General features: G+C 40.9%; 1 protein-coding gene across 5 annotated transcripts in view; it reads right to left on the bottom strand.

The window, feature by feature from the left end:
- Positions 1-22,717, bottom strand: part of SLIT2 (slit guidance ligand 2) — a 266,756-nt gene extending 244,039 nt beyond the window's left edge. The window contains exons 1-4 of one of the 5 annotated variants that reach the window (XM_063336090.1): positions 21,951-22,717; positions 19,995-20,066; positions 18,712-18,783; positions 1,235-1,306 (exon numbers count right to left, since the gene is read on the bottom strand). In XM_063336090.1, the coding sequence (XP_063192160.1) occupies positions 1,235-1,306; positions 18,712-18,783; positions 19,995-20,066; positions 21,951-22,126 (392 nt within the window). In that variant the 5' untranslated portion in view covers positions 22,127-22,717. The remainder of the gene's footprint in view (positions 1-1,234; positions 1,307-18,711; positions 18,784-19,994; positions 20,067-21,950) is intronic. The other 4 variants (XM_063336087.1, XM_063336088.1, XM_063336089.1 and 1 more) reach the window with 4 other exon arrangements.
- Between the last annotated feature and the right edge of the window lie 4,173 nt (positions 22,718-26,890).

The raw sequence follows: 26,890 nt of genomic DNA, 5'->3' as shown, positions 1-26,890 counted from the left end.
AGAACAAAAGCCTTCAGGAGCTTTCTGGCCTAGTAATGTAGCAACTCATTGCACCTACAGGGAAGTTCTGGAAACAAAGCATACATCCAAAGCAAAGGAAAGAAACAAGAATACACAGAACTAAATGTTTACACTAATAACAGAGTAATTTTCAGTTTACCATTTCATATCACTATGACAGAGGTAAAAAGAACTATTATTTCACAATATGAAAACAGAAATCAGCTCCTAAAAATAAAAACTTCATTATACCATTTGTTCTCAAGAATATTTCTATATACTAAAGTGGAAACAAGTCAGAGGAACCCCACCTTCTTACACCTTCACTTTCTTTTTCAAAGCGCACAAGGGAAAAAACTCAATAAAATCAGCAATTTCAATACCAGAAATCTCTCCTAAAGTCTACAGAAATATGTCAAATACGTATCCAATTAAAAACAGGGCTGAATTTATACCACCTTGTCAAAGCACGTCAAGTTGTACCCCTTCCACACCACATACTGTAACTTAAAAGGTACCTTAAGATTTATTTTGTTACAATAACTAATCATGTAGATAAATACAGAAATCAGTACCTAAACTTCATTCCACATTTTTACTGCAACAGAAATAAGTGGATTCTTAAAAGGGCCAATGGGTCAAAACATTAATTTAAAAATAATGCCAAGAGTAAAACATTATCAAACCAAAGAATATGATCAAAACAAAAACTCATTACCCAATCTGATAAAGTTTTTAAGGTAAAACATTTCATAGTTTTTTCTTCCCAGAGTTTAACTACCCTTGTGACACAGGAGAGACCTACCATTTGCCAGTGCTATGACTTTTCTGGTCAAGTGTGCACAGCCACAAAAACAGCACATCACAAAACCAAAGTGTTTACACAGTGCTATACCTCTGGGTAACAACTCCACAGACATTTTTTATTTCTTTTAACACAGAAACCAAAAAAAAAAACCAAACAGGAGAAAAGGAACGCCAAAGTATTCTTTCAGCAAAACTTCATTACAGAAGTGGGAATGGATGAAACAATATTAGTATCTAACCTAGATTTAAGAAATAAGAAATCTTGCAAAGCAGTCAAGGAAAGTACTCAGCTTAAACAAAACATCAATGTTCACAGATGCATTTTAACCCTATTTGAGGCAAGACACAAAAAAGCCTAATGCAAGACACAATAACAGACCAATTCCAAATTTCCCAGAATAATAGCTATTGGGTTGTGCCTACTTACAGCCTGTATAACTTCGGCGTCCCCAGAAAGAGCAGTTCAGAAAGCAACTGGAGGTTATTTCTGTTTAGGCGCCTTCAGAAAGAAAAAGAAAAAGTTGTGTTAAATTACAAATGCTACAACAGTGCAATGCAACCACTTTGAGCAGGCATCCCAGTGCTGTAACAAGCTGATTTTAAAGACCAGAAAGGCTATGTAATGCCGGTCCATTAGCGGAGACATGGTCCAGCAGTAAATTTACCATGGACTAATTACATTTTCTGGTTTCCCTAACAGGCCGTATTACCTATTTTATGAAAGATTTTGAATTTCTGTCGTGTGAATCAATCACTAAGTCAGGACTCTATCCTGCATAAACAACCAGAAAACTAAAATTACAAAATCAGCAGTATAACTTCAATTCCCCACTAACTCTGTCTTTCTCCTGGTATAATGAAGCAAACAGACATTTTGTGACCATTAAAAGGTTTGAGGGAATATGTACCAAATGCATACACTTAGTTAAGTCATGTGAACATATCCAAAGATCGATATAACCTATTCTTAAAAAAAAAAAAAAAAACAACTGTTACAGAAACCCTGATCAAATAAAATTCATGAAAAATCAAGAAGTCCCAGCTTATATTTGACATTACAGAGGGGGGGTTTCTATACAGTTTTTTTCCATAGCTGTAGAGATACACCAAAAAGAATTTAAATTAAAAAAATAAAGCACAATCAGTTGCGCATAAGACAGTACAAAAGGAAAAACTGCAACTGGAATCTGGGAGGTACCCATTTGTCTATGAAGTTTCTCACCAAACACGCTGACCAGGGTCAAACCGACTTAGTTTGAGGTGACAAGTTCAAAGCCTACCGTAGTATAGCCATAGGCAACAGAACAACCACTACCCAGGACAAATATATTCCATCTTCATTATCTTTTTTTAAACATACAATGCAGATTATTCTTTCTAATGTGTGTAAGTGACAGCCCTGGAACACCAAGTCATACCAGTCAAGAATTCAAGCTCAAAACAGGTTTTTGGTTGTTTTTAAGCAATGCACCGCACACGCCACCTGCTACTGAAGAAAAGCAATGTACTGAAAAAACTCTTTTGTCCCATCAACCTCATCACAAGTCCCAGTTTGCAATGCATGGTGCTTCTCAATGCAATAATTCAAAAAAGCTGAAAAAAAGATATTGGACAGTTTCACAAAATTAAATTTTCAAATTTCATAAAGCTTCAGAATTTCTTGTTTGTTAGCCTTAGGGCTAAATTCAAACAATTATGCCTGTTTAACCTCTCAGGGCTCATTTTTCATAAATTTTGTTCCATCTAAAGGTTTTTCCAATTTAAAGGCTTTTTCCATAAATTCCCATATAGATACAGACACTCACACACTCAAGATCCAGTTTTACATAGCTCTATGGTTTAGTTCACTTAATTATTCCTCCTTTAAAGTTCAATGTGACAATGATGAGAGCAAAACAACCTGAGAAAATATTCTTATGTACCCACAGGTTTGCTCCCACATTTCAAACCATAAGCAAGCAGTTAGCTTTGAGATCTAAATATCCATAATTCTCCAGCTTTAATGTCAGGTTCCTTTTTGTTAGTCAAGCACCAGAAATTCTGATTTCTTTCAGCAGAAGAAATTTAAATCACACATTCGTAAGATTAAAGGGAATTTAGAGTGAATGAAAGAGAACCTGAAAAGGAAGGACTACAGTACTGGGGTAAGTCAGATGAGCGAAGATGCAGTTTAGTAAGAAACAGAAAAAATGCTTAATTCAGGAACAACAAAAAAAAAATCTGAATTGTGATCTTGCAAGTCATGTTTCCAAATCAGTAGAAGGAAAGTTTTTATATTAAAAGAAGGATAGAGCTATAAAGAAGTTAATGACTAGAGGAAGAAGTTTGATTTGAACGTTGCCTACATAAACAAGAAAGCAGTGTATTTTAGTGTTTGTGGATCTATTTTCAAAAGTAAGGTATTTTCAAAATAAGGTAATTTATAAATAGACGTTTTCTTACCTTTAGTAAATTTACGTATAAAAGTATATACTAAGACCATGAAACTGAAGTAGTAGGAAGAAAATTGTTTCAAAGTAACAGTAACATTTGTGATCAGAAAAGAATAATGTGAAAACAGAATTCTTAGACACTGAACCTGAACAAATGGTTAAATAAAAAGAGAAATAAAATTCATTGCTTCTCTTTGTTAAATTCAGACTTCATTAAGGTCTTCTTTAAATTCTGTTTGTTCTGTTAAATTATTTTTGTTAAGTTCAGACTTAAACCTCTAAGTCCATGATTACATATCAAAAGGTACGTGGGAAAACATGCAGTGTAAAGATTCTGGGAAGTTAGTGTCTAATCATAAGCTATTTGGGACAAAAATTTCTGTTGATATTTAAGCACTCTATTAGGTTCAGATACTAGACAATAATGGCGAGCTGTATCTGAAGGGGCAATGAAATCACTCAGTATCCGTATTTTTGTAGTTCTGTATAATACAAAAAAGGCACTATGGTACAATGACATAAAATTAACTGAAGATAAAGTTCTTCAGGCAGGCTGCCTTTCGCTAAAGGCAACAACAGTCTTACAAGGACACGCTTAGCATCACTTTAGAAGGATCCTTCACAGGCAAAATACTTGTGCTAGTATATAACTTTCTATACAAGCAGTTAATACGTTAGATCAGGAGTTTGTTATTACCCATGCTTCACATGGTCCACACCACTGAGTATACTGTTAACATACTGATGCATGTGCTGCTGTACAGACTTTACAATCTAGGTTATAGACAACAAAATCAAGTTCATAAATTAACCTAACCATAAATTGCACTACCGTCATGACTCAACAGCTCCTACTAAGTGAGCTTGGCACTTAGAACTCGTGTTTCAACCTACATTTTTACTTCCCCTTTCACAAAATCAAAACATTTGTTCTTTGACTGAGTGAACTGAATTTATTTCACACAAGTGTAACAAATCACTGATCTTTAATGAATCCTGTATTTTGTAGCTTCCACTTTGAATAATTTCATCCCATTCGTTGGAGTTCCTTTTAGAATTAAGCTTTCTCTACCAAAAATCTGACCATTCCTTATCGCCTGTGCTTAAGAATATCAAACACTACCAATTTTCATGAAAACAATAATGGGAAATATGTCCTTTCTCATACTTCAGAAAGAAGCTTCAGCTACTCTTTACATCTAGCTAGTTATAACAGATGCTTTCAAAGGAGTCAACTTACTGTTCTTAAGTTTTCTACAAGGAGTTTTTTTATTAATTGGACTTCATTGAAATGAATTTTTCAAGACTACAACAGATATTTCTGTTTAAAAAAAGTGCTATGAATTCACATATAAGTGAACATGAGAAAGGATGCAGGGCAAATCTGGACTACACAGACCAGTATCACAGCACACAACAGCTTCCAGTTCAACAGTCACTATGAAGAGTTTTCAGTCTTTCAGACAGAGCCACACAATGAACCCAGAAAACACATTCCTATTTTAAAACAGTTCACTAATGTACATGGTTGTACAAGATTTCCACTTTTTCAGGTGATCTCATGATCACCTGAAATAGCAATACCTATCCAGAACACACAGACACAATGGAACAAGAGAGACAGGCATGATCCCTTTTCTCCCTGGAGCTGAAACCCAAGGTAAGCACAGATGGATCACAAAATCCATGATTATAGATTGCAAAGAACTATAGCTACTGCAGAGTAAAACTCCGCCACATTTTCTTTCAGTGTGTCTTGGCAGAGACCTCACCACAGCTAGCTCACAGCCAGTGTTTCCCCAGGAGAATACGAGAGGAGAAATTTCAGTTGCATCAACTGAACTGCTCTCCCAGAACTGGCATGAAGTTCAAGGTGAAGCACTGAAGAAACAACGATGAGATATTCCATATTGCTGCCATTCAGTTTCCCAACTGGGCTAGAAAAATTTGAGTTTCTCAAGCAAAAGCAGAGAGCTCAGAAGAGAAGTGTTAGTGGTGTAAGCAACAGAAAATGTATGGGAGAATCTCTTCTAACTTTACGATACCTTGAACCGTAAAGTCCCTTGGTAGTCGACAGAAATAAATGGATGAGGGTCCAACATCATTGAATTCTTTCAATTTAACAAAACTGAGGCACAGTTGCAATTAAAATATATATAAAATTCTTTTTCTTCTGTTACTGAATGCACCTTTAGGAAGAGATTGGGCAAATTGAGACTGGCACAGGTAAATTTTTGAGCTCTTCATGATGAATTCAAGCAAAGTCCACATACTATCAAAGGTACACAAAGTATTTTAAATATGTCAGCTTAAAGCTCCCAGAGCTCGGTCTTCTAAACACAGTAAAGACTAGAAAAGCGTCTTCAAAGTGAAGACATGGAAGAAATATACAGAAGGATCAATTTAAAGACAAAGAAAAAAAATCTATGACAGATGGGCAGGTGAAAGTACTCTTTAAGTAAGCTCAATCACAAATAGGCAGATGAAAAGTAGCTACAGACAAGTAACAGGTTCCACTGTGAAGTAAACAACTGTAAGGTAAGCAAAAAAAATGGCTTGATTTAAGTTACTGGTTCTAGGGAACAGGCTAGCTTTGCAGAAATAGGTGCATATCTAGGTTTTACTTGTCTTCTGCATGCAGCCAGAGGATATGCGGAGGATCTCAGAGTAAACTGCAGGGAGAGCACATTATGCTCCCAGTGACACATATCCTAACCCACTGAAGTCTGGCCATGCCACCAATCCATTCTGATGTCTCTCGAGTTTTGATGCCGCAATAACTGTGATCCAGTATCAATCATGCACGGGGAGGATAGGAGAAAAAAAAAACAAAAAACAACTCTTAATTACACTGTCTGCAATGTAATCATCTGCAATTGCTATAATTCATGAGCAGGTCTGTATTTGTTTCCCAGACTTGTTATAACCTTCACTGTAACTTGCTTGTGATCCCATTGTGATCAACTACATACAGCCAGAGAAGCTGCGTGAGACTGCACAGCCTCTCTGGGCAACAAAGTTGTTCCAGGGCTCGACTGTCGTCACAGTGAAGAAGTTTTGCCCTTATACGCAGTCATAACCTCTCATATCAATTCATGCTTGTAGTCTCACCACAGCGATGAGCCTGGCTTGAGCTTTTCAATAACGAACTCACAGGTACTGGAAGGCTGCTATTTTTTCCTCCCACAAATTGTCTTCCAGTGGATTTTAGTTCAAGTAGATGCAATTCTATCCATAGGCCCCCTAAAATAACAGAAGCCCTCAAAGATAACTTGAAATTAAGAGTTGTTCCAAATAAGTTATGTCAGCTGTACTCTTTAATTAGAAACAGCTTATCCCATTGGGTGCATAGAGACTGAGAGCCTTCCAAAACTCTAAATACAAGGCACAGATGCATTTTATTTTACCACCATCACTTCAGGAAGAAGGGTAGAAGGCTTCCAACTCACACAAAGTTAATGATAGCAGAAGTAATTATTTTTCATTTCCTTCTTGGAATTTAGCTGCGAGAAGTAAATACACTATCTGCACATAGTAACACACAGGACTGTATAGCTTTGAAATTGTGCTCTTCAAAAAAGCACATCCACACATCAGCAGAAGACATTACTATCACACCCATTTAAAAATACCATGTAACAGCTTTTCACTGAAGCTCATTTGCAAAATATGCATAAATGTGAAAAGCACAAACATTTTTTACACTAAACGTCAATTTTAAATGAAAGGATGTGTCAGTAAACAAACTGCTGAGTGTTCACGCAACAGCACTGTCTACTCACAATGAGAACCCACCAGGCTCCTCAAGTAGTTCCGCGAGGTTACAGGGGTATGCATCTGCTGGGAAGGTTTAAGATTGGATCAGGCTTTATGAGCCCAGGAAATACAAAAATCAACCTACAAAATTATCCAAGTATCTTAAAACAGAAAGCTAGTGCACAGCACTCAAATCATCTCCACGGACTGGTTTAACCATCAAGTCCTGAAAAACTGACCCCAGATACATAGGGTCAGAATAATAGACATAGAATAAGTGATGCCTATTTCCCCACCATAGAGCTTTATATGGAGCTTGACTTAGGCTTATGCCTGCAAGGAAAGCAAGCCTTATTACTTTTTTTTTACAAAAAACATGTTGCTATATATGCCAGAGGCAGCGAACATCTGTGCATCCGTGTCCAAAGTCACAATCTACAGAACTTCAACACATCTGGCAACTGCTGTCTGTGAATGTGACTTGCACGAACATGTCATCAAGTGAGAAGGCGGCACAAGAACTAAGAGCTAAGCAAAAGATTGTGCCAGTTTTTCCATTAAGAATTCCCTGCAAAGATCTTCTCGTCTCTAGTCAAACTACTCATAATCTCATTAAACCTAGCAATATCAAGTTTACTGACCACATGAATAAGAATAGGAATCTGAGAAGTTCAGGGCTGATCTTACAGCATTTGGATGCCTAAGTCAAAGTTTTCCCCAGGACAAGAACCATTTACTCAGGGCTCCATTTTCCAGGCTAAATAATGACTAGCTAAGAAAGATGTAAGTTTCAATTTAATATCAAATACCAATTAGATATTTGTTTCAGTAAAAAAAAAAAATCTGAAAGGAAGCAGGACAGACACTGGGGCAAACTCAGTTTCTTACTTGTGTAGGAAAGGGCGAAAGTTACTTTGCAAACTATGGTACTACATTGTACTAGTGTACACTGCTTGAACCCTAATGTATTTTCTGTCCTTCATTTTCTCCTCACACAGCATTGATGTCAAGTCCAAAACTACCACATTTCTCCACTACCCCAATCAATTCTCCATACATTATGCAGAACACTATTTCACACAGAGAATCAAGAGTCTATACTCAATTTGCTTTTTTTTTTAAAAGGTTTTCCAATACGAGCAGAGCTAGGACAAGCTCTTTGTTCAGTTGGGTTTGGGTTTGGGTTTTGGTTTTTTTTTGCTATGAATAAAATAGAGAAATGGAGGCTGTTGTTTTCTGGAAGCTTCTGTATTACTGATTGAACAGAAACAATACTTCTGTAAATAGCTGGTCATTACTCTTATTAATTCTGCCTATGGCATTATAAGAAATATGAAAAAAAAGCAAAACCCATAAAACTACAGGCTGGGCAGCCTCATCTCAATACCTAGGAAGGCGATAGTGCAAAACAGAAGCTATTTCTAGACACAGTAAAGACAAGATGATGACTGGGAAGAGTCAGCATGGATTTACAACGGGGAAAATCACGCCTGACCAGCCTGATAGCCTCTTACAATGAATAAGGAACTTGGCAGATGAGGGGAAGGCAGTGGATGTTGTTTATCTTGACTTCAGTAAAGCTTCTGACACTATCTCTCGTAACAGTTGTCCTCATAGACAAACTGATGAAGTACAAGCTACAAAAGCAGATGTTGACTGAAAATTGCCTGAAGTGCCAAGTTCAAAGCATGGAAAGATCAAAGATCAGTGGCACAAAATCCAGCTAGAGAACAGTCACTATTGGTATACCACAGGATTCAGTACTGGAGCCAGTACTGTTCAACATCTTCATCCACAACCTGGAAGATGGGACAGAGTGCACTTTTAGCATGTTTGCAGATGATATAGAACTGGAAGGAATCACTGATGCACCAGGTGTGTGCACTGCAGGTCAGCAGAACTGGGACAGGCAGGAGAACCGGTCAAAAAGGAACATCATGAAGCTCAAGAAAAGGGAAATGCAAAGTCCTGCACCTGGAGAGGAGTAACCCCATGGCCCAGCACATGCTGGAGAATAACCAGTTGGAAATCAGCTTTACAGAGAAAGGCCTGGAGTCCTGGTGAACAAGAAATTAAACTGGACCCAGCAATGTGCCCTTGAAGCAAAGGCCAACAGCATCCTGGGCTGTATTAGAAAGAATGTTGCCAGCAGGTCAAGGTGGGTGACCCTTTCCCTCTACTCAGCACTGGTAAGACATCTGGAGAGTGTGCCCAGTGCTGGACTCCCACTACAAGAGAGACATAGACATAACTGGAGCAAGTCCAGAGAAGGGCCATGAAGATGATTAAGCAGACAGATTGAAGCCCCTGTCACAGCAGGAGAGGCTGAGTGAGCTGGGACTGTTTAGCCTGGGGAGTAGAAGGCTCAGAGGGATCTCAACGTGTATAAATACATCACATGTATAAATAAGTGATGCACTTCCTTCCCAAGTAAGGGAGACTCAGACAGGCTTTTCTCAGGGGTGCACAGTGAAAGCACAAGAGGCAACAGGCACAAATCAAAAGACAGGAAGTTACATTTAAACATAAGAAAAGTCTTTCTTTGACTGTGAGGGTGGTCAAACACTGGAACAGGTTGCCCAGAGAGGCTGCAGATTCTCCATCAGTGGAGACGTTCAAAACACAAATGGAAACGTCCCTCAGCCACCTGCTCTGATTGACCTTGTGTTAATCAGTGGCGTGGGACTAGACAACCTACAGAGGCTCCTTTAAACCTCTACAATCCTGTGAGGCTAATTCATTGGATTTTATTCTATAAAGTATACCACAAAGAAGGAAACAGAAGTATAAAACCTCCATAAAGTAATATAGGATCAAGTATCAGATGAAGCAAGGATGATCTTTGACAACACTTGGGATTACTTCCAAAGAAAAACACAGGGAGAGAAAGAGGGGAGGGGAAGTTGACCTATTAAATGGAATTTAGCTAGAGTTTGGGCAGATTGTTTAGAAAAGCAAGGAGGGCCTGCAAATAGTCTAGGTAGGCTTGTAACTGCCTTTCTGGCACCAAGTCACCACAGTAAGTCTTCATTCAAGTATTTTCCTGTAGCACCTGTACAGGCATCCTGCCAAACTAAATTCAGAAAGGCTGATGTGTCTTAAAAAAATTAAGGGAGACTTTGCCACATTGTATTTGATTATCGGTCTAGACTATTATTAAAGACAAGCCAACACAATGTACTACATAATATGAAGGAAAATAAAACATTTCTTCTGCTGAAGTTTTAACCAGACTCTTCAGCGTAGATGAGGTAATATAACAGTGTGAGTCACTGAAGTGGCAGATCCCTCATACGTTTTGGAGTTTAACTGTAAAATTCCAGACAGAACTGTGGCTTCTGCAGTTAAGGAGCATGTTAGATGCTCTCTGAAATATGCTATATTAAAATGTAATGTGCTATGACAACTCAGTTTTTACCTGTGGCCATCTAACATTAAATGTTTGTTTGGTTGTTGTTTGTTTTTTTTTAAATATTGAACTGGTTCCGCAACAGATAGATATGATTTTTAAAGAATAAAACTAAAACATATAGCTTTAACTTTAATATCAGTGCTCTATAGCATCAATTTAGAATAGATTCTGAACACTATTTGAAACAAAAACATTGACACAACAGTTCTGTAGAATTAGATTTGGTTTCAACATTTTGCAACAGCGCAAATTACCCATTTCAGAGGAAGCAAGAAAGACGAGCATCCAGCAAACAATGTCACAAAGGATGAGCACAAAACAGATGTGGGAAAAATAAACAGCCTTCCTGCCCTGGAATTTGTAAAAAGGTCTGCAAAGAGCAAACAGGACTTCTCACTGCAATTTGACTTCTAGACCTATGAAAGGAGTCCCATGAGAAAAGACACTCAGATGAATAAAATATACTAAAAATAATAGCGAACATTTACAAGGCTTTTAAAAGAACATCGCTCTTGGACTTCAAGTTTTATCAAACATTTTGTAGCATTCTGCAATCAAAGTGTAGCTATATGAGACGATTTTTAAAATGCTAGTAGAACACTGCATCTTTTTAAATACTGTCTTCAAAGATGGCCTTTGTCTATTTCTAGTTTACCAGAAATTTTTATAGAGAAGATATTTGTAGTGGCTTCGACACAAGTCTGCTAATACAGAATAATTACTCTAGCAATTTTTATTATTATTTTTGAACTAAAAATACAGGTGCCCCAGTACAATTCAAGTATGATAGTCTCGCATTCCTTTGGTAAGTGATTAGCACCGCAGGCTTTGTGGTCTCCTCCTTGTTCTAAAATGAGGAATGCGCTATGCATTGCCCTTAACTATGTAGGATTAGCTAAGAGAAGGATTTTTCACATCCGTGATTAACAAGGAATAACTGTTCACCCCCTTCAGGGGTGTTCAAATATGTATTCTTTACCTGAACTCATTATTCTTCCGCTACCTAACACAGGTATGCTAAGGCATTAACCCTTCAAATGCTCAGATTTTCAGACTGAAGCCAGACAGGTGATTAAGCATCAATGCTTTAAGCATGAGAAAAGTCAAAACACCAGACAGCCTTAAAAAACAAGCGTATGCATTAGCACCTCAGGTTGTAGGCAGTCCAATTTAGACCTTCCTGGCTGCAGTAGTCAGAAACTGTTCAGAATGTACCCCAACTGAAAAAATAATTCTCAGGCTTCAGTAATGAACTTGCACACCAAAATAAAGACCAGGATTCAGTGAGAAAAGAAACTGGAGACTAACCTCTAGCTAAAGAGCTAAGAACTCATTCTAAGACCTCAGTACAACTTCCACACTATACAAGGACAAACTGCCAAAAAAAAGCTACATTTATTGATATTATGTATAGTCAAGCTCAACAAGATGAAATATGTATCATTTATTGGCTGTTCTTTTAGGTATGATAGGGATACAAATGATTCCTGGAACACTAGTGGTGACTCCACTGATATAACATAGCATTTTTCACCAGGGGTCCTAATATTCCACATTAGCCTTTAAATTTCACATCTCAGCCTCTTAATTGGAAAAAAAAAATCAGATTTTGCTTCAGTTAAAGCTGTCTATTTTTATGATGAACTTTTGCAACATTTGGCATTTTTTCCAGAAGTTTCTGCTCCTGAACTTTCATCATGTAGCTCTGTAGAAGTGAAATCTGGGGGGTTTAATGCCTGTTTTCTGCAACTGAAAGGGCTATATTCTATCAAATTTTCAAAACCCAGGAAAAAAAAAGTTCAGACCAAAACTAATTATTCTGGAATTAACATTGATGCAGCTCACATTTAAAGAATCATTGGAAATCCTGCTATCCCTCTTTTTAAAAGTTACTATTTTCCTACATGGAATTTACATTTTATGGATAGATCTAGTCAAATAATTGGAATAAAACTGCAGTCCCATGCTGCATATCAATATGTAATAAAAAGTTGGCACACGGGTTTACTTTAATCTCTGTAAAGCATGTTTTATCCCATCAGTGATACAGTAAGTCCACACTCTGAGAAAGAACATACACTTAACATAGTGTGGCCCTTTTCTATACTGGACAAAAAGAGCAGTACTAGTCTACGTAGTCTATTTTGAAACAACCGCTAATTCCCCCAGTAATTGCCCAGGCCTGGCAGGCAGTATTGCCCAAGACAAGCCGTATTTGTTTTTATCTTAGATGGAAAATTTTATTTCTTAGTCCAGTCTGCTATGCATGCCTTTGTAAGATGAGATGCTCTGTAAAACACCATATCTCCAGAGATCGCAGTAACTCATAACCGAGTTTTGGTTTTGCAATTTCAAAACCTGTTAATACAGCCTAAGAATTTACCACATTTATCAGACTAGATTAGAGCCCAAACAGATAACTCTAACCACGTAATATGTGAAATACAGCTAAAACCCACTATTACAGTGAATCCTGTTTAATATCTTTGACAAGATTGACTCCTATGTATTGAGATTAAAATTAAGCCCTTGCTGCAGAAGCTGCAAACACAGCAATTCCACATACAGATTTATATCCAGAAAAGAAATCCAAGTAGTACTCAGCTTGTTTACTAAGTAGAAAAAAAACTTTTCCTTGAAACTATGTAGTTGAAATATACTTTTCCTTCTGTGCTGTGACACATCTATAAGATTCCAATTGTTCACACACAGCATAAACAAAACTTTAATAATTTTCAATACTACTCAAACACTCATAAGCACACTCCTAAGAAAACGCTCTCTTCATCTTAAATATTAATAACTTGTTTTGATGTACTTGTGGAGATGGAGCCCCAATAAATAGCAAGTACAGACAATTCCTCAGTTTGTTATTTTAGAATCGTGTTGTAAAAATTTAGAGAAATGTATGAACTGTTACAAAACATTTAATTCTTTAAATACTTCTTTCTCCATCATTCAGTGATGCATTGTAAGAAGCGTGAAAATACAACATAAATAGCTTTCAGTTTAAAAGCCATTTCAAGTACCAACTTGAAGTTCAACCCTTACAGCATTCTTTTCTTGAACTCAGGATTTCAGCTTACTCACACCATGTAGCTCAGGGGGGCTGTTTTTTGGGGGAGATATGGGGGGGTAGATATTTAGATCAGAAGTTGCAATTGTTCCAGAGCCTGTAAGAGTAACATTTTACCTCCACAGTAGTTATCAGCAGAAGTAGGTTTTGTGTTTGTTTGGGGGTTTTTTGTTCTTTGTTTTTAGGTCTACAGAGATAGCTCTTTAGAGCTACTAAGACAATAAATGGACATTTTAGAAATAAATTCTATTAATTCAAGTACCAAAAGTGTAGAGGCTTGGCCTAGAAACTTTCTAGGCCACACAAGTAACCTTTCTCACAAGAGTAATCAGTGGGACTACTCATGCAAACCAAGTTATTCACGTGGTAAATATCTGCAGAATCAGACTCCAAATTAGCATTTTAGGGGCATACTGCTGCCTCAATGGATTATTCACAAATACAGGAAGAAAAATGTGGGTAGTTTTCAAACTATTGCAGAAACCTCTTCCTATTCTGACATTTTTCGGATGTTTAGCATAGTCTCAGAATGATCATAGCTGGCATCTCAACTACTAGACACAGAAAAACTGTGATAAAAATTATGTTCCTATCAGCCAAAAAACATTTATTCCTAAATGAAAAGGTAACTGCTCCGCTATGTAAACAAGTAAAGAGTATATTTAGCCCTCAAAATCTGACTGCACTGTTTTTCTGGAGTACAAAGACCTGCAAGGAAAATTTAGACTTAAACAGCTTATAATAGAACCAATTCAACAGTCTACAGCAGCTGTCTGTCTTCAACCAAATTTTATACATCCCTCCAGACAACAATAGCTTGTAAATACACAGGGATACTTTGAGCACCACAGAAGAAGGTGGTCTTGGGGATAACAATTGACTACACTTTTTAAAAGTCATTTTTAAAGCTGTGTCTAATAATACTGTTAGTATTCAGAAAGTGGAGATTTTCAGTTTATCTTCATCTTGTTTTCTTGAGACTATTTCACACTATTATAAACATCACACCCAAGATGACAGCTTTATAAAGAAAGAAGAAACAAGTGTTTAATCTCACATTCTCATAAGGAATCGTTTCAAAAGGTTTTGTCTCCCATAATAAGCAGTGGTCTCTGGAAAGTCTTAAACGTTGTGGAAATTCTCCATACCTTGACCCTTTGTGCCTTCCTGCCATGAAGCATACTGAAACCCACCACTGATACATTACTATGGTCTACATAAGAGAGATTCAGACAACGTTAACAGGTCACATCCCAGTCCTTCCTTTGTGGGACCCACCATGCACTGAATGGCCATATATTCTTTAGAGGCCCTACTCATAGGAACGTGGGCTCATCATGCAGGTTGCTAGTTAATATAGAAAGTCTTGCAGACATTAAATACACAAAAGCCGAGATCATAGTTAATCCAAGAGTTTTTGACACTGCTTCAGGATGTCCACAAAGGTACAAGCTGTCCCATGGATTGAAAAATGGGCTGCATGTATTGCCATGGAAAGAGGGTTGTTTCAGCAGACAGAGCATCTTACACAACACAACAGACCGTGTGATTCAGCCATCCACAATACAGACTGTGAAGAAAGCCATATTCACAGCAGACGTACTAGCTCAGACAATGTTGTACCAAACCCGTTTGGACCAGAGCTAGTACCCGCTTAAGAGATGAGTCTTCAGCCAAGACAGTCAGGGATTGTAACTAAGTGAACACTGCGATGTGTACCCATTTATTCAGGTATTCTCTGAAGACTTTTCAGAGAAGTATCCAACTAAAAAGCTTATAGCAAAATCACCTTCAGCTTCACCAGGGTCTCTCCAGCAACTAAAGCTTCTACAAACTTAAAACTTATCTGGTTAAATTGCTGGTTTCCATCTTGTTTTCCCTCCCAGTTCTTAAATAGTAGGCACTGCTATACGATTACTTATTGCTAACTGAACATCTTTGCTTTAAAATTACAGCAAGGCTGCTGTAGTAACAATCACTTGTTACAGCATTATTTGTTGTGGTTTTGGTTTCCATTCCACTTCTACAGTTACACTGGTGTGACAAAATTCCTGTTGTGAAGCATATTAGGTCTAAATAGCTTTGTGTACATACTACTACGTATATCTACTGTGCTAGAGACTTGTTGTTGCTTAATGGGAGAAACATTTCTATCCACCCAAGAGAGGCATACACAGATTTAATCAAATCGCATCTTAAGTAGTTCTTGTCTGAAAAGGAGGTTGAGGAGTTTCTTCTCTCACATTAATTTTGCAAAGTGCTTCAGGTCTTCACTTCCCTTAGAGGGAGCTGAGGATATTCATCATTTCACATGATTAGAGCTACAAATGAGTATTCACGACGAGTAACTCACTGATCAACCAAACAGTTCCTTGGAAATCAGAATAACTGGTCTAAAAAATCAGTGATTTTGTAACTGAAATTCCAGTTCAAAAACAAAAAACCCAAGAACACCACTTCACCTAGAGAGATGGATTTATTTTTTTTCCCCAAAGGGAAACTACTGTGAAAAGTCTGTTCTTCACATTAAAGAGATTACTGAACTACAGGAAACACATTTTAAAATTCAGACTGTGTGTGTCAGCACGAGATATTCCAACACAAGAAATATTACATGTAAACAATCTTATAAACCAAACTGAGTTCATTTAAGTTGCAGTAGGGTTCACTTATACCTTCCATTGGCACACTAGAAGGACTGCATCAGGTATTCTTTGACAGTAGCCTGGCACATTACACTTACAGTGGAAATGTTACATCCTACACTTACACATTGAAAAAAAAAAAAAACTAAAAAGCTTTAAAGTGCTTGCTATTTAATGTATAAAAGAAAACACTTGAAGGAAGTATCCACAAGTTGCCTGAGAAATCGTTTTGAATTTCAGAATCCCAAGGAGATGAATTGGCTGTCAGATAACAATGCGCCTTCATCAGATGGACTTGGCAGTTGTAAACAAGAGGAATTTTCTCAGCTTTTCCTCACAAATATGAAATATTTGCTCTTAGCCAACAGCTGGGGTGGTTTAAAGACATCCTGCATATATATTCAAATTACAAGTCACCCACACACCTAACACTGACTGAATTCCAGCAAATTAAAGAAACTCTGACAAGTACTGGAGCAAATGCAAAATAATTCTAAAAGCAAAACAGAATCTAACTTTGTAGGTCTAAATGACTAAACTTTCAAATGTCATAGTTTGCCTGCTGACGGCTGAACAAGAACAACCCGCACAAAGTAGCCACAATTATCAGAACTTCTCTTCAGAACTAGTATCTTATACAAGCAGAAAACACCTATTGTTTTCCAAAGATTTTACAGACTTACCAAGAGAAAACCAAAGAAAAAAAAAACCACCAGAAAATGTAATGACAAAATGCAAACACATCAGACAATTAAGTTTTAACAACTAAAGTTCTCTTCCTTTTTCCTAGTATTGCAGTTCTATACTTCAGAAATCTGACACTAAATGCCTTAAAATACAAGTTAAAATAATTTTTGAGATATTATTAATAAATCACATAGCAGGATCTTGCTTCAAGATAATCAAGAAATGAAGTTGACTATATACTGCTTTAAAACTTAGCAAGTATTTGGTATCTTAGTGTCAAACCACTTTCACAGTGAAAGCATGGATCTTTTAATGTTTATTAATGTTTCATGTATGTGTACGTACTTTTGCAATATGAACATACTGTTTAATTTTTTAGCTAGACCCTATAAACCAAATTTAGGAATGTGTATATATTATTCCAATATATCCCCCAGCAGGAGAAGCTGTACTAAATCCCTATACTTTGTACAAAGTTTAAAACACATTGTAAAAAAGCATTGCATTAAGTGTTTTAATACGACTTTGAAGAAAATCTGACTATGCATTTCTAAGAACAATCAATCTCATTAAAATTTATTCAGAAAAGGTTGCACTAGGTAACAACACTTTCAATTTTTAGGTCAAAAAGTTACTTCGGTTTATTTGTAAAAATGAGGTAATTACCTCAAGTACATGATATTGCAACTGTTGTAGAAATGTCATAATTACACTGGTGGGTTACTAAGTCTCCTGAATAGCTTTGTGTATGTGACCAACCAAACCATAATGGTTTGTGGGATTTTTGTTTTAAATGCATAGCAGCTGTGGATACAGAGCACAACTATCAGACAAACAGAATATTTAGGCCAACGCCGCTTTTCAATGAAGTAGAAATACCTTTATGAAGTTAAAGCAGCGCCAAATGAAAAACTAAACAAGACCCGAGGGGCATGCTTAAAGAAAAGGTGATATAATGCAAATGCCGCAACTAAGGTGCCTGATAACGAAGACACTAAAGTTCTGTATGAACATACATAAATACAGTGGCATTCTTAAGAGCTCCCTAGCTCCAAAATGAAACTACATCCAACAATCAGCATCTTGCCTTTAACAAGTCAAATGTCCCAAGTTGTACAATACATTTTAAAAAATATTTTCATTTGAGGAAACACAAAAAAATAAGGCAGCGCATACTGAAAATTAAGCAACTATTACAAAAAGCTAAACCAGCTTAGGAATTACTCGTTTTTTATGTCCAACTGCAACCAAGCAGGTGTTTGCACTTCAACTTCACCAGACAAGATCCTCTCATCCCTGCTCCATCCTCTCTCCCCACAGCACTCAATCTTTTTTTTAAAGTCCAAATCCAATTAATTTTTGAAAGCTAACAGTTCATTTTTTTTTTCCTAAGTCTTTGCAAAAGCTTTAATCATATAAAAACTGAAGGGGAATTCAATTACTACTTTCATGCTACGTAACAAGACAACACTTTGTAACCAGCAGTTACTTCCACTAAGTCATTGTATAACACAGCCAACATCCCCAAGACTAACATCTAACACTGTACCTCAGAGAACAGGCTTTTTAGCTGTATTCATATTTGAAAAAGCCATTGTGTATTCAAGGGAAAATATTTGATAGTATTCAAGCTATTTCCTACAAAATAATTGCAGTTTACACTTCAGATCTGGACTGCTCATGAAAGCTCTCCCGCCCCCCCCCCCCGCCAAGTCCCATACATACTGCTTGAGAATTTCCTACTTATCTTGTGTCTCAATAAGGATTGATGTCCCAAGTTTAAAAAAAATAATTAAAAAAAAAATCAGAGGCCTGGGTACCTTAACACACAATTGATTTGATAAAAAAAAAAAACAACACAGACATTCTCATACATTTAGAATTAAAAATACTTACAGCCTCTCCAGTTCTTTTAAATCCTGGAATGCTCCTCTCTCGATAGTACTAATCTTGTTCTCCATGAGCTGACTGAAATATAGAAAATTTTACATATACGTTTTAATAGCGCCAAAATAACTTGTTGCATTAACAGTAGTCATTTAAAGGCAACCACGTATTCATTAAAACAGCACAATAGTTACTCTAGAGTGACATCCACTTTAACCTTCCGGACCCCTGTCATCAACACTTTACACATACCCAAAAGGGTAAAAATAATTCTCATTCAAGAAATAGGAATAGATATTACATTTGCTCATCTACTTTAAGAGTCCCAAGTTAAAAAGTTACACATGTGCATACATGCTGTGTGTACACATGCACATACATCATTGCTCTTCGGCAAGTTTTAAGACTCCGTTTGAACAGTATGAAGGCACATTAGTCTCACATGAGAATAACAAAACAAAAATACTGAACTGCGATGTTGGAAAAAAACGGCAGTGAAAGACTGCACAGAGATTGTAACTGTAACAGTAGTTTTGATTTGTAAAAAAAAAAACCAACAATTAAAATAAAAGTTACTACAACATATTCTGTTCTAGAGAGAAACGGAAAAGGATTTTATATGACTGCTTGCTCAAACCGAACAGCCTTAACAAATAAGCCAAGCAAATTCCACAGTACTTTAAACTAAGTACTTAAATTTTTCCCAACAAAAAAGAAAACGCCACAGAATTTTAAAAGCTTCCTAATGCTTGAAACAAAAGCATTTTACAAAAAAAAAAAAAAAAACCAACCACGAAACCCAACCAAATCATTCCTTCCTCAAATTCACTGGTAAAGTGTTTCCTTTTAGCCCAGAAACTGTAGAAAACCAATAATCATCACCTGGGACTTGCTTTTAAATTCAGTAAAGGAGTAACTTTTTTTCTTCATGAATTTTCTAAGGTTGAGAGCACCCATTTTCAGTGTGAATTGTAAATTTGATAACTTTAAACTGAAGCCACTCCAACAGTTATTCAACCAATTTTAGCAACTGTAATTTGTAAGTTACATGCCAAATGAAATCCTCAAGTTACACAATCTTAAGGAGAGATTAAAAAATTTTAAACAAATTATATTTAAGGTGATTGCTAATTTATTAATATGGGTGTATAACACATGGGGGAGGGGCTGTATGTTCAGATGCAGTAGCACAATAGTTAAAAAGTGATAACTCATCCATTTTATAAACTGAAAGATAACTAGCTCAGTAGCATCAGTCCTAAAAGGTATCAGTGACAGAAAAGAAAACTTACAGAACTCGAAGGTGCCTTAGACCAGCAAAGTCAGTCTTGGTGATTCTTGTGATGTTATTTCCATTAAGATCCCTAAGAAGAATAATTTATAAGCAGCAAAATTAAAACATTCAAAAGTTATTTTTGAATTGTTTTGTTTGTTTTCATGGGCAGAGCATTTGCAGAAATTAGGAGATGTAAATGAACTCAACGAACCATTCCTACAACTAACACCGTGCAAGTTCCTGATTTCCAAGTGACTGAACGAAGGTTTATCTTGAAAGTTGTAGTTTCAAACTTTGTAATAAGAGACCCTTACAAAGTCAGTTCTGCCTGACATTGTAAGGCTCATATTTATCTTTAACAATGCAGAAGAGTCAAAACCTGTCTGAACGTGGTTATAACTGCATTTAGAAAACCACTAAAGCTACCATATATATATATACACTACAGTATTTGACTGACAGTTACAAAAACTAAGTGACTGAAATCAAGACAATTTTCTACATTTTTAAGCAACTTCTAGCTTTCATAATATTGCCACAAAGGCAGAACAGTGATTACCTTCCTATAGCAAATATTTGCTTTCAAACAATCATGAGACTATTGGAGAGCAAGTGATGGGAAACATGATTTTACAAAAACTAAATGCCACTTGCCAGCGGGAAGCTATATTGGCTGCAGAATGCAAAGCGCACAAAAGCAACCAATAACTGTATTTAGGCCCTAACATTTCTGTTGGTACTTCAGCACTACTTTCTCTTCTGGAGTTATATGCCCCTTTTTCATACTAATTTGGGATCAAGATATAAACTTCCCTCAATTCCAATCGCTACAAATAAAGCCAGACTTTGCAATTCCTGAGGTAAGCCATTAGGAAGTGGCATTACATGGAAACTACCCTAACAATTACAGCTCATTCCCAACGTATTTAGGAAAAAAAAAAAAAAAATCACTATTTTTTGGAGGTGTTTATACCACATGTGGCCAAAACACCACTGTAAAGAAACCACACAAGCCTGAGCAGAAATCAGTGTCCCTGATACTCTTCCTGAGTGAAATTCATCACTTGAGACAAGCGTTCGGTATGCCAACATTTAAATGACTTATTAGAGAGTAAGAAATAACCTGCTCACCTCTTCCACTCCTTAGACCCTCCTGAAAGGCAGCCTGAGATGATAGATACCCGACCACATGCTCGCCCTCCCTCAAGACTATAAAATACCCCAGCCGGAGGGCACAGGAATGGTCTCAAGAAGCGGGTGGGGGGCGGAGGGATCACGGTTAAGGCACAACTTGGTGCCGTGTGAGAGGCAAAGAGGCTGGAACCCCCCAGCCTGCCCTCGCCCAAAGGCAGACCCGTGCTTGCGCCGGGACAGAGCCCAGCCAGGCTCCAGCTCCGCGCCAGGGCAGCGAGTGGCGGCACCGCCTCCCGCCCCCCTCGCGCGGAGTCACCGCGGCCGCCCGCGGAGCTCCGCCGCGGGGCCTGCCTGCGCCCGCGGGGCGCCGCGGCCCGGCTCCCCCCCAGCGCCTCGGGGAAAGAAAAGCCGCAATAGCGAACTTTGCCGGGAAATGGGCGCCGGCAGGGTGGGGGGGGGGGGGAGAGGCCGCTCCGCCGCCGGCTCGGGGCGCCCCCCGGGGCCGCCGTGGGTGCCCGCCCCGCCGCCCCCGCGCTCCCGCTCCCCGCGGCGGCGGGAACCGCGCTCCTCACCGCGGCTTCCCCTGGATGAAAGGCTGCGGCTGGGAGCAGCGTCCACCCCTCCCCTGTCTCCTCGCATCGCCATGAAACGGGCACCGCCAGCGGCAGGGGAAGGGAAGGGAAGGGAAGGGAACCCCCCACCTCCTCCCCGCCAAAGGGCGTCGGGACCCCAAACCGGGCCGGCTCCGGGGGCCACCTCTGCCCCGCCGGCTGGCAGGAGCCCTGACGGGCGCCGGGGTCCGAAGGGCGCTCGCCGCCGCCCCGGCCGGGTTACTTACAGCCTCTCGGTGTTGCGGGGGATGTTCCTCGGGACGCCGCGCAGCGCCAGCCCGTGACAGTCCACGGTGCTCCCCGAGCAGGAGCACTGCGCCGGGCACGGCTGCGGCGCCACCTCGCCCGCCATCGCCAGCAGCAGCCCCAGGGACAGGGTGAGCTTCCCCCAGCCGCACATCATCACCGCCCGCTGCCGCCCGGCCGGGGCCCGCCGGCCTTGGCCCCGGGGAGGCGCGGGGCGCGCCGCCCTCCTCCTGGCCGCGGGGAGCGCTCGGGCAACTTTCGGGGTGCGGAGAAAGCGAAGTCCTTTCTATCCAAAGCTCCGCCAAGAAAACAACCCCGGCAAAGTGAGGTGGGTGGCACCGATCCGCGGCCGAAGGCAACTTCGCTGGGAGGGCGGGGGGGCCGGGCCCGGGCCCTCCCTCGCTAGCCCGTCGGGTGGCGGGCAGAGGCGACGGCACTTGGGTCTCGTCTTCACACGCTCCCGGCGAAGCAAACCCACGGGCTGAGGGTACGGCGGAGTTGGGCTAGCTCCCGATCTTCCTCCTCGCCCCTCTCAAAGCCGTGCCTCCCCTCTGAGCCCCCGGAGAGAGGCCGCCGAGCCCCGTCCGCTTCCTCCGCGGCGGCCCGCGCAGCGCGGCAGCCGCTCCCACGCGCGTCCCCCGCCGCGGGCCGCTCACAGCCCCACGGGGGGCGGCGGCGGGGCTGACACCGCGCACACACCGCCCTGCCAGAGGCGCCTCAGCAAATCATACCCCTCTCGCAGGCATTCATCAAACTGTCTCACGGAAGGAGGAGGGAGGGGAAGAGAGGGGGAAAAAAAAAAAAAGTCAAACACACAAGATGATGTTGGGCTTGGCTTTCCACCCCCCGCGCCCCCTCCTGCTGTAAGCTCCCAAGCCAAGTTTAGCAGGAAAGGGCTGGTCCTAGAGCACGATAATAATAAGCAGGTCGAGAAGGGATTCGTTGCCCTCCTGGAAGGGAGTTCATCCACGACCTCCTTCTCCTCGGTGACAGATCACAGCCATAGATCCTCCTGTGATCCCGGGAGCACGGCGAGACAGACCAGACAACAAGCGATGTGCGGCGAGAGCGGGAGGGGTGTGGGGGGGTGCGTTATTCTGCTCCCCGTGGTCTCCCGGATACCGTGGCTTTGCTGCGGCAAAGGCACCTGATGGGAAAGGTAGGAACTGCTCAGTCCTTCCAGGTGAGGCCAGTTCAGCAGCTCCTGGGGTTGCCGCAGGAAAGGGAGCAACTTTCCTCCTCTCCCTCGCACAGCGCCTCGGGAAGGGTTTGCCCCCTTCTCCCGATCCCGCCGGTGCACCTGAGCTGTCGGTGCCGCCGCCGAACAACCCGGCCCTCCGCTCCCTGGCGGCGGCGCTCCTCCGGCGCAGAGGGAAACGGCGGAGAGGGCGGGGAAGGGGGGTGGGGGGGTGAGAAGGGGAGGGAGGGGTGAAGAAGCGGGAGAAGGGAGGCGACACGCCGGCTCTTTCCCTCGCACCCCGAGTCTCTCCGCTTGAACAATAGGATGGCACCGCCGCACGCAGGCCGGCTCGTCCTCCCCGCCGCAAGGTGCCCGCCGCCGCCCGCCGAAAGTGCTCCCCGAGAGCAGCAGCGGCCGCCAGCCGAGCCGCCCCCCCGCCGCCGCCGGCCCCTCGCCGAGACCTTCCCCACGCGGCGGCCACGGCCGCCGCTCGCCCCGCTCCCACGGAGCCGGGAGCTCCCCACGCACCGCCCTATATAGGGGATGGCGGGGCCGCGCCTCCCCGGCCCCGCCCGCAGCGCCCCGCGCCGCGCTCACTGGCTGCGCCGCCGCCCGCCCCGGCCCGGCCCCGGCCCCGGCCCGGCTGCGCGGGGGGCGGCGGGGAGGGGAAGCGACGGGGGAGGCGGGGGGGCGCTTTGCGGCGAAGCCAACAATGAATGAAAGTTGAGGGGGTGGGGGGCAGACAGGTCGTCCCCCACACACACAGTCCATCCCCCGGGGAGGGCGGCGGAGCTCCTCCCTCCATCACCCCCCACCCCCCCACGCCGCGGGGAGCGTGGAGTTGTTGCGCGGAGTTTCCCACGCAGCCGCGGCCGGCGGGTGTCAAGCGCCCCGCGAGGGGAGGGGGGGAGATGGAGGGAGCGGGGCCGGGGGCCGGCGTGTGTTCTGCCTGGAGAGGGGGGGGGGCTGAAACCTCGCCCCCCGCACTTGAGGGTACCTTGGGCGTCTCACCGGGGGGCTCGTCCTCTGTTCCGTGCAGCAGCCGCTACGGAGGGAGGACGAGGATTGCCCCGGCGTTCCCTTCGGTTGTAGTTTTGATGTGAAACTCACCAGAATCTCTCATAAATTCTTTTTCAAAACAAAATACGATGGGCGAGTGCTATTCCATACGTTAAAATACGTCGAGGAGCAACATTAACGCTGCTGTGCTCGTCTAGAAAACACCTTCCATTTCAAAAAATTGTATTCTAAATACACACAATGTTCCTGAAATAGATTTTCCTGAAGTGTTGTTTATTGTCAGCCCGTCTTCAGCATTCTTAGGAAAATACTAAGTGCATCAGCCTCTTAAATAAATTTTAACTGGTTTTAGTTTTCTTTGCTTGTGAATTCCGTACTGTGCGATTTATAACAGCTCTTGAGACCCTGGTAATAGGTGAAAGTGATTTGTCTTTCATAGATGGCAGCCCCCAGCAGGGATGACTAAGCCTTCAGCAAGGTGTAGTTTGTAAATGCTCAAGGGAGTCCCTAGTTTCTTCCATATGGCTGGGTCCAGCTGAGTCTCCTCATCCCTGGGGTCTCTGCTGCACAATCCCCACAAGAGGCTTACTGTCTCTTTTTGCCCGTTACCAGGAGGACAAATTCTGTTCTGAGAAACGCTATTCTAGATACGAGTTAATCTGCTGAAGTGGAAGCCAGCAAAGTTACTCCTGACTTCTCTTGCCGGAGAAATTCAGCCCAAATGAAAACTGCTGAAAACGTACATACCTACAAAAACCTGTTTTATTTTTTGATCCATTTGTTTAAACAACCTCCAGAAAATATGATCGTTGCACTGTTTTCAAATGCTGATAATGGTATCTTGGGTCTTACAGAAACGCAGAGATACAGAGACAAGGAGAATTCAGTGACTGTAAGTGGAATACATCAGCCTCTATGTATAAATGCTTTTCACTCTTTTCTCCCATTTGGTTGTTTTAGGTCTTTACAAAGGATTTAGAAAGGATTTTGCAACTTTCTAGCAAGCAACAGGAAAGAAAAAAAGAACTTAATCTAACATATTGCTTTCATGTTGCTACTAAAATCCTTTATCTTATAACTCCAGGCAGACAAAACCCAGAAAATACAAGTGTTAACCATTCAGTATTTTTCATTATTTGTTTCAAGTACCAGCAATTTGCCCAGTGCTTCAGAAGACAGAAAGAGAAGAAATAATAAATCTTTTTTAGGTAGTAATTCTCAGAAAATCTGAATCAATTCTTAAAGTGCTAAATGTTGCTAAACAACTCTATGCAGAGCTGATCTAAAATCTAAACTGGTCTTAATTTAATATACTTTGTTTTCAAAGAGAAGTATACTAAGTACAAGCAAGATCAATTTTTATTCCTATTTGGGGGGTTCATTGATTTTTAACATGCCCACCTTTGAAGCATACCTTTCATTCATTCAGATTGATTTTCCTGAGTGTCTTGCCTGCCAGCACATTGAAACTCTCTCTTTGTGATCCAAACTCTTTAATGGGAGAACTCCCAATGTCTGAAAATGTCTGAGGACGAGGCCTTCTGTCAGACACGGTATAGTATCACTGCTGGGGTATGAACCTTGCCCCCCAGAGTGCCCTTTGGCTGCCTCAGTTGCCTGCGAAATGAATTCTAAGCCACTTCCAAAGTTATAAGGGAAAATATTCCCACAGAGGAAGAAGCTGGGGGAAAATTACAACAACAAGATATGTTAAAAGAAAAGCAGTTAGAAACATTCATCGGTGGAAGAGCAAAAATTTTCTTACAGCTGTTTCAGAAAACACTGACAGCAGCTAAAAGCACTTTTCTGTTCTCCAGATTTCATTGTACAACATTCCACCCTTTGGAGGATAGTCTAAGGGGATACTCAAAAAGATAAGAAGATCAGAACTATTAGCATAAGGAGATCAAAGTCAGTAATGACAGATAACATCTTCAGAACAGGATCCAGAACATCAAAATAGAAAAAGCTGCTACTCGCAGTTGAGGTTGGTAAGAGCGGCTACGGCTGAGCACAAAGCTGTGTGCTGTGTAGGTACGTCTGAACGAGCCTGGTGAACATCAGCTCTGTGAGTATCACTACAGCTTTATAATGACAGTATGCCTGACAGATACTGAACTAAAAGATTCATCAATTTGTAAATAACTGGAGGTCAACAAGGTGATAGGAAAACGGCCAACAGAATATCAAGAATAAACAGTATAAACTAACGTAGTTTCCTTCTTTGACAAGGTAACTAGCTTTGTGGGTAAGGGAAAAGCATGATAGATGGTGATATTAGCAGGTCATTTGCCACCATGCACACTAACAATCTTCTAAGCAATCTACTTAAATATAGTCAAAACCTAATTGCTGGAACGTGGACAACTTAAGTGAGTAAAAAAACCCCAAACGTTGAGTATGGTTGATGGTCAGCCTGGGAGTGCATAGAAAGTAAAGTCTTTTAAAAAGCTGTTAAGACTATTATGCCACTGAATGATTCCATTAGTCATTGAAAATTATGTATAACAGATTATACCAGAATGGAAAGGGATTTAAAGAATTTGCAATGCAGAACCACAATTCAAAATTATTTTGATAAACTGGAGAGAACACATGAAATTGGTAAATCTTAAGGAAGGCACGAACATAACATTACATTCAAAAAAGAAATTCAAATGCGTAAATACAAAATGACTAGCAGGGCAGCAGCACTCCAGAGCAGGACGTGGAGATGAAAAC

The sequence above is a fragment of the Chroicocephalus ridibundus genome, chromosome 5, assembly GCF_963924245.1.
Source record: "Chroicocephalus ridibundus chromosome 5, bChrRid1.1, whole genome shotgun sequence".
Lineage (NCBI taxonomy): Eukaryota > Metazoa > Chordata > Aves > Charadriiformes > Laridae > Chroicocephalus > Chroicocephalus ridibundus.
Note: the sequence above shows the minus strand (reverse complement) of the source record. Positions and strands in the feature narration are given on the sequence as shown.